This window comes from Pygoscelis adeliae, unplaced genomic scaffold (assembly GCF_000699105.1).
Source record: "Pygoscelis adeliae isolate BGI_AS28 unplaced genomic scaffold, ASM69910v1 Scaffold199, whole genome shotgun sequence".
Taxonomy (NCBI): Eukaryota; Metazoa; Chordata; class Aves; order Sphenisciformes; family Spheniscidae; genus Pygoscelis; species Pygoscelis adeliae.
In genome coordinates, this window is record NW_008825495.1 from 1,114,780 (window position 1) to 1,130,987 (window position 16,208).

Sequence of the window (16,208 nt, forward strand, 5' to 3'; positions counted from 1 at the left end):
CCGAGAATCCTCAAGATCACATGCAGTTTTCACCATCACAGTGGAATCCATGGAGAAAAACAATGAGATTGTTAACATTCGGTCTTCCCTGCTCAACCTCGTAGACTTGGCAGGATCTGAGAGACAGAAAGACACCCATACAGAAGGACTGAGGTTGAAGGTTAGTTCCGTAGTATCTGTGGCATCTTTCTCCTTTCAGATGTACTGCCCTGTTCCATCCACCAAATCTGTTCACCTTTGTTCTTTTTTTTTTTTTTTTTAAGGAAGCAGGTAACATAAATCGATCACTAAGTTGCCTGGGCCAAGTAATCACAGCACTTGTTGATGTGGGTAATGGAAAACAGAGACACATTTGTTACCGGGATTCCAAGCTCACTTTTCTGTTACGGGTAATATATATCCTCTGGATTTTATATGCTACCTGGGGTGTAGAAAAAAGTATTTGTTTGGGGTGGGTTTTTTTACTCTAAAAAGCTGAACTCTGGTACATTAATAATTTGGTTCAATATTGGGCAGATGGAAGAAAGCTTGAAAAATATCTTTTTACCTAAACAGACTTATAGTTGATTTATTGCTGTTAACTGAAGACAAGTAATTTATTTATGCTCATAATCTCCTCTTACATATTTGCAAGTTTTAAAGAAGCATATGTTTTCATTCCTATAATATGGGAAATACTGTGTATCACAATGTAATATTTAGAGATGTGCTGAAACACTTGACAGGATTTCCAGAATTAGCCTATGTATGCTAAGTGTTGGTATGATGTTAAGAATTAGATAAATTTACAGTTTCCTACCTGAGAGCTTATGGGCTCTTTTCAAGATGAACAGAAAACAAAGATGGAAGCAGTCAAAGATTTGTTGCATGGCCAGCACTCGCCACAAAATTGTGCTCGCCACAATTTTGGCCAGCACTCACCAAAATTCTGTGAACAGGAATGAATAATATCTGTAATATATTTTTGTATTATAATATAGTACTTAATATAGTATTTGTGTTACAACACGGTATTGTTGTGATCACAGCAAAATTTCCCAATCGTTCCATCCCTGTTCTATGTACATCTTAGAATCATGAACCTCTCAAGAACTACGTTCTTCCAAGGCAACCCAAAATACATAGAAATTGGAAGAGAATTGCAACTGTGTGAGCCGTTACTTTCTTAAGTGGTTATTTTTTTTTTTAGGTGGTTGTACTGCAAAGAAGTCCACAAACATGACCTTCTCTACTAGACAGAGAGCATGCCATTGAGGCTTGTGGGCTATGTTGTAGAACTAGGCTTTTAGAGTCTTAGGTAAAACTGCTGCCTTCTCCAGAGATTTGAGAGTTACTTCTCTAAAAGCACGGAGGTATTTGAAGACGTGCATGTAAAAGGGAAGAGGTTCCTCTTATATCCTTGGTCAAGAACCTGTTGGTTTGTGATTTTGTTTGGCAATTGCCACCAGAAGATAGGTTGGAACAATCAACAGGCTAGACGATGATCAAAATAGTGCAAATACCAATCTGCTAATGACCAAGGTTAAAGTGAAATATCTACTTTATTCCCTGAATTTTTTCTGGTTTTTTTTCTCTGCTGTTCAGGTGTAACAAATATCTCAAATTGTTGATTAGTAATATAGAGTCAGGGTTTGGAAAACCCAAATAAAGTTTTTATTTACAGTCACATCCTTTATACCCACATTTGAAATTAAATTTTAGAAACTTACATAGCATGGAGGCTTGTTAAATAAAATCCCTTCTGCAGTTTGTTCAAAGTGATACACAGTAGTGATACACAGTAGCTCTTAGGGGATGACTGCCTGCTGTAGCCAAAAACATGCAAATAAAGCTAACTTCTATGTTTTTAAATAGGATTCCCTTGGTGGTAATGCAAAAACATGTATAATTGCAAATGTTCATCCAGGATCCAGGTGTTTTGGTGAAACATTGTCCACCCTTAATTTTGCTCAGCGAGCAAAGTTGATTAAAAACAAGGTAAGAGAGTTACTCAGTGTCTTTATTGTTGCAACAAACAATTTCTTGTCACTTAAACTTCACATCTGCAAACAAGAGAGCTTCATTGAAATACTCTTGTGCTTTCACTAATTTAAATGAATATAACTTATTTTAAAATCCTAAATTTGCTTTCCTAAATGTTTATGACATGATTTTTGAAAAGGCCTTGTTTGCTTTTGATTATGAATAGAGTACAACAGCTGGGGACTAGGTAATGGCTGATAATAGTGTATGTTTATTGCTTGTTCTCTGAGCACTTCATTGGAAAAAGGAAGTAGTAAATCTGTACTAAAAATTAAAATTGTCATTAAAAAAATTAGATTCAACAGTATTTCAGTGCATCTAATTTTTATATATGTTAATTCCCAAAACGTAATTTCTCATGAGTGGGTTTTGAAAGTATGTTGGCATCTGGCTGGAAACTTCTGCCTTTGACGTATACTGCTTAGCTTTGGTCAAAAAGCTCCAGAGAAAATTCTGCAGAAAACATTAATTTTTTTTTTTTAACCAATATTTTTAGCTAAAGTGCAACTTACTGGTTTCTCAGTAAATTGAACATTGCTTTTCCCATGAGTTCTTCCTTTCCTAAGACAGAAAACTTCTCAGTAGTTTTGTTGCTTTGTAGTCTTTTACTTTTATCCTATAAAATACAAGATTTTTTCATTTGTACCTCCTCCTAATTTTCTTTTAACATATTTATGAAAGGCTGTGGTAAATGAAGACACACAAGGAAATGTGAGCCAACTGCAAGCTGAGGTCAAGAAGTTGAAAGAGCAGCTTGCTCAACTTACTTCAGTGCCATCTATGCATGATATTTCTGTATCACAAGGTAAGAGTTGGGGGTGAGGGAGAGAGAACTTGCTACTTTTTTAGCTTGGAGTGTTGGAGCCTTATGTAATTCATTAAGTTTCTGAACAATTAATATTTTGTAGGGACTGACATACAGAGGTTGCATTTGTCTTAGGGATCCCATTGTCTGTATTTGTATCTAACATTTTGCAGAAATTGTTAACATGATTTTATTTTCTTCCTCTCATAAGTTTGTGTACAGGGCTATGTTTCATTCTATAATACCTAGAATATTCTTCCAGTTCGTAAGAGGTATGCTGCCTATTCCTTTAAGTAACCAAAAATTTACGTGTGATTGCGTATACATTTAGGTTGGAGGGAGGGCACTAATAATGGGATAATGCCCATTGAATCCACATTCTTTTTAAGCTCAGGACTGGATTTTTTTTTTTTCCCCCCTCTTCCCCTTTTGCCCCTTCAGGAAGACCCTAACAAGGATGTTTATCTTTCAATAAAAGATTGGTTTCAATATAAGATGGTAATGGGGTTTTTATCAATATGTAAATTTTTTTTCTTCCAGTAGCTTTTCACTAGACCACTGTATCTGCAATATAGATCCCAGCATAGCTTTCTACTATGTATACTTCTCACTGAAATACGCTACCTTATAATGTTTGATTACAAGGTAGTAAACTTGGGTCTTGCAACTTTTACTGTAATCCTGAGTCAACTCTTTCCTGACCTTGCCAAGAAATAGAAAATACAATAGAAGTTACTACAGAACTTAGAAAGACTTACCTAATATAAAACATCTGTGGTTGAGTTTTCATAAGGAAAAATTACTTCTCTGTGAGCGTACACATTTAAGCAGTAAAAACAAGTCAGTGATTATGTTGTTAGACTTGCGATAGAGTTCTGAGGGAAAGCAAGTGATGATACTTAAACACTGAAGAGAGGTTTTATGCAGAACCTAATGTACTAGAGCTGTGTTTATTCTATGCAGTTAAATCATGTTTGTAATATTTGATCACATAAATATGAAATCTGCTTACTAGCTACTTGAAAAACATGATGGCATTTTTAATATATTAAATTACAATGAGGTAGTTATTATGCACCTAGATCCTATGGTGATTAGTATTCTATAAATAAGTAGTCTTGCCTGCATGAGGATATTCAGGAAAGCTATTTTGAATTAATTTGTGAAGTGGTTTAGTTAAGCCCTTTTAATCCCTTGTGTGGACACTTCCCTTCCAGATTAAATCACTAATTTTGTCCACTTAATTGATGCTTATTTTTCTGAATTCCCTTCTTATAAACCAGTTAGTCCACTTTTCATGTGTACAAACTGTAATAATAATGCCAATAATGGCTTAGTGTTATCAAATTAATTTCAGAGGGGTTTTGCATTTTATAGCTATACTCAGCTGAACAAACTGATTCTTCTATTCTAATAAAAGTTTATCGTAAAGCCGTTTAATGCTTGAACAACTTTGTTAATTATACAATCATGTATATTGACTCTGTTCTTTATCAGCACTTGCAGGTGACTGAGAATTACAGTCTAAATGTCTTTGCTTTGGGTACAGCACATGATCTTAGAGGAATTATATTGTTCGAAGAATTTATTTAAATTTTTTTACACAACTGTCACAACTGTTATGTATGTAGGAAAACCTGGTTAACTGGTATTTTAATAAATATGGCATTTGTTTCTTTAACTTAACCTGCAGGTGCTGTTGAAAAAGGGAAGAACAACATAAATTACATGAACAACTTTCTTGAAGCAATGTTGTTCTGGGAGAAATCAGAAGGTGAAAAGAAGGTAAGAAAGCACTAGTATTTCTAAGTGCATTCTGTGTACTCTGAGAGACCAGTGAGCTTATTGAAACTTGACTCTTAATGATTTTTCTTTGTTTTTGAATAAAAAGACTCTGTCCGAAGATGATAAGGTTTGGTATAAGGCAACTAGTCAAATGACATTTAAGATACAATCTTTCAAATTCAGACAAGCCATAGGATAGCTTTCATAGTATGTTTAGTTTTAGGTGTGGGTTGTTTATTTGGATTTTCTGATAAATTTGAACAGAACAACAAACTTCTGTTTTACTTAATTTTGAGCGCATCTTTTGAGTGTTTGGATCAACATCGTGGTTTTTGAAGCAAACCTCCCAGTCATCTCCATTTTATTGTGCTTTGGTTCATGTCATGGCACAGTGCTGAATCATCCAAAATGGATTTTTTTGGAAGGAAATTAACTGAAACAGGCAGTCTAGGGGTGCATCTGATGTGCTTAACTGAATACTTAGTCTACAGGATCATACTGGAGCTTCTAAGTAAAGTTTTTGCAATATAGTGTGTAATTGGCTTCTTGGTATGAGCTGTTGCTCTCTACAGATCTGCTCCAAATGAATGACAGTCTGTATATTCACAAAATTATTCACTGTTTTGCATGATTTGTGTATGTGATATGTGCACCTTAAAAATTCATCTAGTGTAACTGTCACTTTTCCACCAATCTGTATATGTACTTTCTAAGAATTTATTAGAAAAAATTGCTCAACTAGAAGATCTGTGTGCCAAGAAGGAGAAATTTATTCAGTCCAATAAAATGATAGTTAAATTCCGTGAAGACCATATTGTTCGCTTGGAGAGATTACATAAAGAGGCTGGTGGAAGCTTATTGCCAAAAGAGCAAGATGATCTCTTCAGTGAATTGAGGGACGAATTGCAGACACTCAGAGAACAGGTAAGTCTCTTTCTTCCTTTCTAGAACAATTTTCTTTTTTGAGAATAGCTCATGTGATGGAGTTCTGTAATGGGTAGATACAGGCTTTTTAGGAAAGGTAGGCAGGAAAAAAGAGGATGGGTGGTGCGTTCCTTTATAGAAGCGTCTCAAATGCATGGAGTTTCCCTATGGAAGGGGCAATGGGTGGGTTTAGAGCTTGTGAGTTTGCATAAGAGGAGAGGCTGGTAAGGGTGATGTCATGGTGGGAGCTTGCTATAGGCTACCTGATCTGGGTTAGGTAGAGGACTAAATCTCCTTTAAGCAACTCAAGAAAGTCTTTGAATCACAAATCCTCATTCTTATGGGAGACTTTAACCTCCGTAACATCTGTTGAAAGGGGAAGACAGCAGGATGCAAGTAATACAGCAGGTTTCTGAAGGATACTAACACAGGTGCTAGATGGGCCAATCAAGGGTGATGCTGTCCTGGAGCTGTTTGAGGAAAGCAAGTAGCAAAGTACATACTTAAGGCTTCAGGAGAGGAGGCTTCAGGTTATTCAGTTATTTGGTAGGTGTGGTATCACTTGTGAGGCAGTTTTGAAGAACAAAGAAGCTCAAGAGAGAAAGCAGATCTTTAAAAACAATTTCCTCCAAGCACAAGTAGGAAAAAGGAGTAGATGACCAACTTGAATCTGTAGCTCATAACTGAGCTCCAAAGTGAAGGGGGAAGAAAAAGTACAGAAGTCAGGACAGTCATTAAAGGACTATAAAAACATTACTGTGGCATGCAGGGACAGTGTTAAGAAAGCCAAAGCTCAAAGTTGAAACTGAAAAGGGATGTCAAGAGCAGGAAGAAAAGCTTCTACTGCTTTATTACCAGTAAAAGAATAAATACATAAAACGTAAACCCACTGTCTTTTTTGAGAGCAGATTCCAAGGGAGTAAGAAAACTAACAAAAAAAAATTGGGGCAGTTTTAACCACTGTAGAGGAATACCTTTTTTCCCTCTTCCATTACAATTTAACGCTTATTAAAGGTAGTAGAGCAACAGGTAGATATGTATAGCATTGTCTGGAAAATAAAAACTGTTGAATAAAATACTGCTTATCACAGATGGAACAACACCCACGAATTGCAAAGTATGCCATGGAGAACCATAACCTCAGAGAGGAGAATAAAAGACTTCGTTCTTTACAGTCAGTTAAAAAGGCCCAAGAAATTGATGCTCAGACCATCGCAGAACTAGAGAAAGCGTTTTTGGAAGCTTCAGCCACAGAGAAAAATACTGGAGGTAAAAATATGCTAATGTTTTTCAGCTAAATAAGCTTACTGTATTTCTGTTGTGTGCAACATAATGTTGACAATGTTGTCTTGTCTGGTGGATGTATTTTTGCCTTCTTCAAAGTGATACCTGAAGACTGATAAAACAGGTTTACTTTGTTTTATTCACGTTGGCCTTCAAGCAAATACAGCAGTAGGGAATTTGGATTCTTGTGCATCTTATGAACACCATCCATAATCTCATTTTGTTGTCCTTAGTTGTCATGAAGACTGCAGTAATATTAATTATTCTACTGGTTTTCAAGTGGACTGCTAATACCCATTTTCTTCAATCTCAATTGCTGCTATGCTGTTCAAAAGCCTACAAATGCTTTCATTTTAGTAAAACTTAAGATATTTGAGCTACTCTGTGATTTCAGAGGGTATATGTTTGTTCTTTAGGTCATCATTTATATTCCACCACCGTATCAGTGGAAGGCAACTCACTGGCATCTGTTGAAAGGCTGAAAGCACGCCTGCTACAGACTCAGAGTGAACTGGCAAGTTCAAAACAAGAATATGAAGAATTTCAAGAGCTAACCAAGTGAGACAAAACAGTATAGAAATGTCTTTAATTAAACGTCTTAAAAAATCAGTATAAGTAATTATTTTAAAAGTTAGTCTCAGATCCTGAATATACAGTCTAAGTATGTTCTTCACACGTAAGAGAGGGCCAGGTTAAGCAAAATGGCATGCACACAGAATATGTTCCTGTTGAACTCAGTTACTCCCAGACTAGGAAACAACCATGATGCAATCTGAAGGCATGTCTGCATTGTTGCAGATTTCTTTGTCTTTCCAAAAGCTCTTCTTTATGCTAAGATGCAAAACAATGCTTCACAACATGCAGGAGATGCACGTACCCTAGAATTCTGATAGTCACCTGCTTAACAGGACAGGGAGAGTTTGGCTTAGTTTCCGTGTTTAGCAAGTATTTTTCAGTAACTGAAATATTACAGATGGAAGCAGAGACAGGAACTAAGAGTTGATGGGTTTTGGGGCGGGGGGGCATGTTTTGGGGCTTTTCTTTGTTTTAGTGCAACAGTAGTTTTTAATATAACCTCTTTAAGATTGCAAGTTTGAGTCACCATAAATGTAGAATCCGAGCACTCCAGAAAAATTTGGCTAATCTGTTGATTAATTTTTTTGTCTCCACCTCAAAGATTTTTAAGAGGGCAGTAGTACCACTATCTTGAGACCTGTTATTGGAACAGAGATTTAATTCAAATTAGAGCAAAGACATGGTGTCAGTAGTTCATTCATGTCCATTTGCTTTGGCATCTAAATGTGATAAGGGTCTACTTTGTCCTTACTAATGTGGTAAAGAATTTACTGTCATTGTTCTCCTTGAGGGCAGCACAAGTTAATGCGAAAGACCTGAGTAATACCTTCAGAGTGTGTGTGTATATATATTCATATGCAAGTGAATAATATATGGCTTAACTTGATCAACCCCATTTCTGAAAAATTCAGGTGCTGTACTAGAGATACAAGAAAAATAATTGCATTTCCAGTAAACGTAATGTAAACCTGGAAGGCAAAAGGGACCTGATTTTTTTTTTATTACATTTATTTTTAGCTTGTACCTAACATTGTTGCTTTTTATTGATTTCAGTGAATCTAGAGCGTAATTCTAGAAGCATTGGGCACAAGATATTTCCATTTTTGCCTCCCCACAGTTTTTTGCAAAGTAGCTTTGTAATGTCCTTTTTGCTCATTCAGGCAATTGTACAAATCTGTATTTTTATTCTTAAATTTCTGTGTAGCAAATCCTATGAACTTTATAAATCATAATGTTACGATCTACTGAGTTTATCAGTTCAGCAATCCATCTATTGTCCTGTATCATTAGATACAATGGTTTGTTTATATCTTCATATATTAATTACTTTATTTTCCTGCCCATTTGATGTATTCCTATTTTATGTATTCCATGTTTTGTACATGTCTTGCTTTCTTGATAGTATGCATGCATTTTTATTATCAATTACTAACATTTTCTTAGTGGAGTGCAGTCAAACAGAAGTGTGCTTTTGGGCCTCTGGATTCACCTCTGGATTTCACTACATTTTAAACTTGTTTCCAGTTTTAGAGTAACTGGATGCTTAATTTTACACGCGAGTGTAAAATATATGCTGTAACTGAATAAGTAGAGTAAAATTTAACAATTTCTCAAAACCAATGTATGCTAATTTTTCTGTTGTCCCATAGCAGTCAGAACTAAAGTTCTATTCTGTTCCATAAGTTTTGTTGCAGATGCTAAAACCATGAGGGGAAAGTGATAGCATTAAACTGCCAAAAGATGAAATAGTATATTTCCTTTTGTCTGTAGACTTTGACCCTACAATTATATCAGTAAGGCCAACTATCACAGTAACAGCATGTAGCTCTGCAAAATACCTAATGAAAATTATTTCTAAATTTCTGCTCAACTGTTGGATTTCAGTTAAAGTACTCTTAGAGGGCAAAATAATCTTAACAGAGCAGCACTTCAAAAAAAAAAAAAAATCTGTAAAGGATTTTCTTTAATCCTGGCAAGCACCAATTCAGACTTTTCATATAACTGGATAACATTTTTAAAGCTTAAAACCATATTGGTATGGGTGATATCACTTTCTCATAAAAGGAATTGCAGAGCTCTCAGCTTATTTCTTACCGTGTAATGGATTTTTTCTGACACGTTTAGTTATCCATCTGCTTGCTTCATTATGCAAGCACAAATAAGCTTCTTAGCTTTTTAACTTTTTTTTTTTTTACTTTTTAATACAGCAGTGGTGGCTTTCTTCTCAAAATAATGTATTTCAATGTTTGTGCAAGAGTTCAGGTTCAATTTGCTCATTGGCAATACTGCATCTTATTCTTACTGATGGGAGGGCGTACTGATGGAGTGGTTTTGACGTTAGCAAAATACTTCCTAAACAGGAAAAGGCATATGGAACTGGAATCAGAGCTTCAGTCCCTTCGGAAAGCAAACCAACATCTTGAAAACATTCTGGAGGCAACCAAAGCACACAAGCGCCAAGAAGTCTCTCAGTTACATAAGCTACATAGAGAAACTCTTAAGGTATGAGAATAAGTATATCTAAAACCACTCATACTTACTCTTGAGTTGTGTGAGAACATAGACTTTCATTTGTGTGATCCCTTAACCTAACTAGTGTTCTGGCATGTAATCCGTATGTGATAAAGCAGATATGCTGCTTTTTTGTTCTTAAATACTTACTGAATGACTGCTACTGTAATCAGATGACAAATTGAAAAAGTGTAGTGGTTTAGAGCTAACCACTTTGAGCATTTTATTTCATTATTCTGCTTACAGAACTATGAAATACAATACCAGACAAAGTCTTAATTCCATTTTACAGTTAAAATAAAGACTGCTTTGTAATCTTTATAACAGAACATAACCACTCCAACAAGAGCTTACCAGCTAAGATCTCGCCTAGTGCCGCGAATAAGCCCAGAAATCTTAGATTATCATTCTGAAGATTTTCAGTGTTCGGAAGAGATGATGGATGACATTTTGAAAGAGCCAGTTCCCCCAGAAGTGAATGAACAAGCATATGAGGCCATGGCTGAAGAGCTCAAAGTGGCACAGGTGAATGTTCTGAATAAAAACTGAAGTGTAACTTTATTATAAAGCAGGTTCTGGCATGAAATACTTCCCCCCCCAACAAATACACTTTAATTTGCATGAGAAACTGAAGCTCTTACTGAATACTTAAGGCTTCACTAGACAGTTAATTATACAATGTACTTAAGAGAATTTACAATGAAAATATTGAAAGGGATTTAAGAGTTGAATATCGTAAGTAGTTTAAGATATCCAGGGCATTTAAACTTTTTACTATTTTAACCAGATAACTTGTTTCTGAGGAAACTTCTTTTTAAGTCTCTGGTGACAGCTACATTCAGAACAATACCCAAGCTTAATATATAATACTGCATTATTTGAAGAAACCTGCCATATACTGCTTGTCCACCATTATACCTTAATTGTCTTGTATCTTTCCTAAAGGGCAGGGAAGGTCTTTTTTCACATACAAGAGTGCTACAAAATTATCTGAACTACACTCTAAAAGCTGGTACTAACTTCAGTGCATGTAAAACCCTGGCACAACAGCCAAAACCCCTCTTTGATGCTTAACCATACTGCAGAGATCCTGCAAGGAATTTAGCTAGTGTATATTTTGAATAACTTCTTTTTAAAGCCTTATTTCTCTAAGATAAACATGTGTCTGAAAACTAAGTGTTTATTGGATTCAGTCCTTGTATTCCCTGACGGATTTTCTTGTGTTCTGGCAGTTTAGTTAACAATAGGAGAAATCAGCTACTAAAGATACCAGCTTATTTTTGAATGTTCTGTTTTCTGTTGGTTCAGGTCATAAAAAAAGAAAGTAGTTGACATTTTTATATTTAATATGCACAGACTGCCATATGGCATGTGCGAATAACTGGAAGATGGGTGTTCTAATTTTGGGTGTCTGTTGTGTCACAGGAGCAACTGAATACAATGCAGACAAAGTTGGATGAAGAGGAAAGCAAGACTATAAAACTCCAGCAGCATATTAATAAGCTGGAGCATCATTCTGCACAAATACAGGAGGTGAGAGAACAATATAATACAGGGCTATATGTGAGTGTGTATATATGACAAGGTGATATCTACCACACTCATACTACTATGTTGTCTAGTGAGATCTGTGGTGTAACTTGCATTTTGACTTCTGAAAAATTTACATAGCATCACAGCTCAGGGCTGTGCAGGAAGACAAGGACTTCTTTTAACATAACACTGCAGGTTGGGTTTTTTTTTGTTTTGTTGTTTTAAATGTTGTGATTCTGAGCCTGCTTGATCTTAAATATCAGCAAATAGACACTCAAGATGTCTGTGCTTGGTTTTGACCAACTTCATGATTTCTGGAAAACAGCAGTAGTCACAAGGAAATTTTAAACTTTGGAATGCTGAAAATACTACTTGCCTCAGTTGGAACTGAACTGAAATGTCCTTACTCTGTAAAATATTTTCAAGTCTTCCTTAACCGCTAGGTTTGATTTAGCATAGAAAAGGAAATAAGGCCTGTTTTCTTCCCAGATCAGTCTCAATTCTGACAGCTCTGTTCTGAAGTAGATCTCAGCCCCTAAGCTGTGGGTTGCTTTTAAATGAACTTTTTAGATAGGTAACGTCTTCAGTTATATTGAAATATTTTCTTCTTGGACTTCTATAGATTTCAGATTCACCAAACATCAAATTTCAAGAAAAATGGATCTTGTATTCATAATCAGCTGATGAAATATACTAATACATTATTATTGTTACAGCTCTGTGGCTTAGCCACTCCTACATTTCCTTCCATTTAAAAATTTTACTTCTCTTCTCAAGCTTCTTTCATCCGAAAGGAATGACTGGAGTAAAGAGCGCCAGGAGCTCCTTGAACAGATAAAATCGCTTGAAAAGCAATTTCAAGACAGTCAAAGCAAGACTGATAGTAAGTCTATGCAACACTGAAATGCCATAGGAAGTTTTGGGGTCTCTTAATGTTTTGAATCAACAATAGCACATGCTGAGTAACTCTGGGTTTAAGATGTTAGTCATACTGGTTTGATTTTTTTTTTAATTTTTTTTTTAAGAAAAAAATCTCTAATACTTGCAGAATAGCTTGTACAGGATACAATATTGAAAATTGTTCTCTGTTTACTCTGAATGTGAAGGGAGTACAGGATACAGTATTTTATAACGAAAATATTAACTAAAAATAAAGGGAAAACCCTCTTTTGGTCTATGGAAATGCAGCGATACTGTCTGGAATGTTTTTGATTCTGCCTGTACTCTTTAGTTCTTGAAGTCAATGTTTCATTGACCTTTCCATTTACAAATCATTTTTGTGTCTGACCTTCAAGGTTAATTCCACTGAAAATGTGTAAAGTTCTGTGAGACTTTCCCAGGATGCTGTAGTGTTACATGTCCTGTATCTAGCACAGTTTTCCAAATAACATGCAAAATATTTGTTTGATTTTTGACAGTATTAAAAAGTGAAGTCTACGACTTGCGCATTGTCCTGCAGTCTGCAGACAAGGAGCTGTCTGCTGTAAAATTGGAATATAGTGCCTTTAGGGAAAAGCAAGAGAAAGAAGTAAGTCAGCTTTCTGGTAGACATATGGATGTACAGTTCCAGCTGGACAGTGTCAGGTATGTTGGCGGTTTGGTAAAATGCCTTAACCTCCCTTCTGGATGCATCCAGTGATTTAGTTCTTATGTGAACTTGCACTTTACATGTCTTATTTAAAGTTGTTATTTTGTGTTTATGTGGTGAAATGGTGAAATTAGCAGAAAGAAAATAAAATGAGGCTTCCTTAATTTTTTTTTGTTTGCTGTAGCATATTCCCATTAAGTAGGATATAAGTATAAGTTTATTCATCTCCAAAAGTTAAGTAGCCGAAGAGGCATAGTTTGTTTGGTTGGTGGTTTTTTTCCAATTTAGTCTTAAAAATTAACTGTTACTTCTCAGTCTGGTCACATGAAGCAGCATAATGATGCTGTTCTAAAAAATACAAGCAGAAAGAAACCATAAAAATAAACTGAAGCTTGACTATTGAAGCCTGAAAAGCTCACTATGTTGTATGCAATAATTGACATTACTATTGGGAGATGAAAATGAGTGAGATTTTTAATCATTAGTGTGACTTACCTATGTTGGGTTTTGGTGGCGGTGGTTTTTGTTTGTTTTGTTGGGTTTTTGTTTTGTGGGTTTTTTTTTTCCCTGGGAAGCTTAACTACATTATTGCATTATAGCAGGTCATGCCTTAGCTGAAATAATTTTTTGAGTGATGTGTTTTAAGACTGGGAACCTGGAATTGAAATTAAATATTGTGGTTTCATTGATGCGTTCTGTGTTAGCAGAAGTACTGACTTTTTGGAGGGTATTCTTTCTATAGACTCTCCATTAATAACAGGTTTCATAACACTTGTCTAGCAGCTCTTTTACCCCTCTTCGCTTTTCACTTTTGGGAAAGATCAAATTAAATCAGTTTTTGGGGCAACAATTTAGAGGGAAATAACCCAGACTTGCCCAGAATATATAAAGATTTTATATGGGATAAATAACCCAGATATCAACTAAGCAGTTGTAGGTACTCCGGATCATTCTAGCAGAGTCTTTTATCCAAACACTGGCTAAAAAAAAAAATTTAAAAAATGGGTGAATGCCATTATGAAGACACAGTGACTGAAATTTCTATAGAATTTTGTAAGAAGTAAATTATTTCTAAGGATCAGAAAGAGTACTCTGCCTTCTCTGCCAATGCCACTTAAATTTCCTGTGCCCTTCATATATTCGGGGTTTCTGAGTTTAAAAAAAAGTTACCATTTATGTCAGTCACTTCTTTCTGAAATAACTGTACTCTGTATATTATCTGAAGATTACAAAATACAATTGATTGGAATATTTTTATAATGAAACAAACCCTTATCTTAATATTGTGGGTGGGGTTGTTTTGTGTTTTGTTTTGTTTTTTTTTAATGAAGGCTAGAACATGAAAAGATCCTTGAAGAAAAAGCAAGCCTGCAGGATGACTATGATAATTTGCAGGAAGTAGCGAAGTTTGAGACAGATCAACTGAAGCAACAACTTGAGGACAGGAAACAAGAAGCAGAAGCAATGAAAACTGAGCTTTGTGTAAGACAGTCAAGGCTTTTAAAGGACTTCATACAGTTACTCATGTAGCCAGATTGTTTAATTCCTGTTACGGTATCATTGATAATAAATTCCACAGTAATAATAGGTTTCCTGGTGATCTCATTTGGAAGACGTACCCAGAATCTCTTTTAAAACTTAGTGTGAGATTTTTGCAATCGCAGGCTACAAGAAATATCTAATAGCATGATGAAGTAGTAGGTTTTTTGGCTGAAGAAATTGCTCTGGAAATGTTGAGGCAGATAGGTTAATTAGTAAAGGAATAAGAAACTGCTTTGGAAAAGAATCCTGACATCAAAATGCTGATGACCTTTCATCTCAGTGCTAGCTAAGACTAGCTTACTTGTTCTATCTTTACAAAGCAGTTTCTTAAAAAGTTTTCATAGTGGATGTGATCTTGTTAAAATGATCTATGCCTTCTTGTGGTGGATCACTGTCCTGCAATTTAGTTGATGCTGTCCTTGAAAGACTGTCAAACTGCAGTGACTGCAAAACAGCGGTAAGGTTGCTCAAGGGCTTTTGCAAATGATTTTGCCTGCTTTTCTGCAGTGTACACTGTGCCTGCTCAGCAAGTTTGCTGTAAGTTTTCCTTTTTAGTGTTTAAAGGAATACTGACAGATTGAAAATTATTATTTTAAATTCCTTATAGTCCTTATAGTCTAATACATTGAACTGCTGGTTCAAAAATCCCCCCAAATTATTCTACAGTTGAAAATTGTAATTTCTCCCTTTAAAGCCTCGGATATTGTAGAACATTATAGCTATATGAAATCATTATCAATGGCAGGTGAAAAGAGCTGATTGGTTAATATAGATAAGAATTTACTTTTGAACTTGCCCAGGACAAGTTCCATCTAAGGTTTTGTGGGTTTTTTTTTTAGTCATCTTAGGAGTTTGTTTTGATTTTTATTTTGGTTTAAATTATTCTGAAGACCTTATATTGTAACTTGTTATAACAACATATATTTTTATATTCTAGAACCTTTTGAAACTCCTGAAAACAGAAAAAGAACATAATGAAAAACTAACATTACAATTACAAAAAGACAAAGAAAACAATTCAAAGTAAGTTTTAATTATTGATGGGGTTTATCTTCATCTGACTTCATTGGTTTTGTCCTATGCTAGGTTTTGTATTCAGATGGGGATCCTGTTTGTAGAGGTGTTTTTCCCCAGCTGGGTGGAGATAATTACATAATGGGCTTTTTTATTTTATCCAACTTAGAACAACACTTCATTTTCATGTATTCAATTAACATGACAAATGTAATTTCATTACAAGTGTAGTTCTTCATGTCAAAGATAAAGGTCTACTACTGATAGCAGTGTATGGCTAGTAACTAAACTATTAGTCTTTTATATAGCAGTGTATGGCTAGTAACTAAACTATTAGTCTTTTGTATAGCACTGAGAAGGTGATAGTTAAAGAACTCTTCAAAAAAATTAAGTGCAAATAAGAATAAACTTGTATGACTTGATTCTTGTTAAAGCTCTCATGTTCTGATTATATTTATCACTAGAAATATGTTTTCTTCCCCAGGGAGCTCTTGAAAGTACTTGAAAAAGAGCAGGTGGAGAAACCATCCTCTGAAATGGTGACACAGTGTGAGCAGCAGGTACAACAGCAGAACTGAATGACTAAATCATGTGTTCGTGGATTTTCTTGTATATTAATAGCAA

General features: G+C 35.2%; 1 protein-coding gene across 1 annotated transcript in view; it reads left to right on the forward strand.

The window, feature by feature from the left end:
- KIF15 (kinesin family member 15) overlaps positions 1–16,208 on the forward strand; it is a 33,257-nt gene that overhangs the window by 4,655 nt on the left and 12,394 nt on the right. The window contains 16 exon segments of the mRNA XM_009331338.1: positions 1–160; positions 264–389; positions 1,855–1,977; positions 2,704–2,827; positions 4,521–4,612; positions 5,327–5,536; positions 6,628–6,805; positions 7,237–7,378; positions 9,757–9,898; positions 10,235–10,432; positions 11,333–11,440; positions 12,218–12,323; positions 12,859–13,024; positions 14,360–14,510; positions 15,508–15,593; positions 16,069–16,144. The exon segment at positions 1–160 is cut by the window's left edge and continues 23 nt beyond it. Of these exon segments, the coding sequence (XP_009329613.1) occupies positions 1–160; positions 264–389; positions 1,855–1,977; positions 2,704–2,827; positions 4,521–4,612; positions 5,327–5,536; positions 6,628–6,805; positions 7,237–7,378; positions 9,757–9,898; positions 10,235–10,432; positions 11,333–11,440; positions 12,218–12,323; positions 12,859–13,024; positions 14,360–14,510; positions 15,508–15,593; positions 16,069–16,144 (2,188 nt within the window).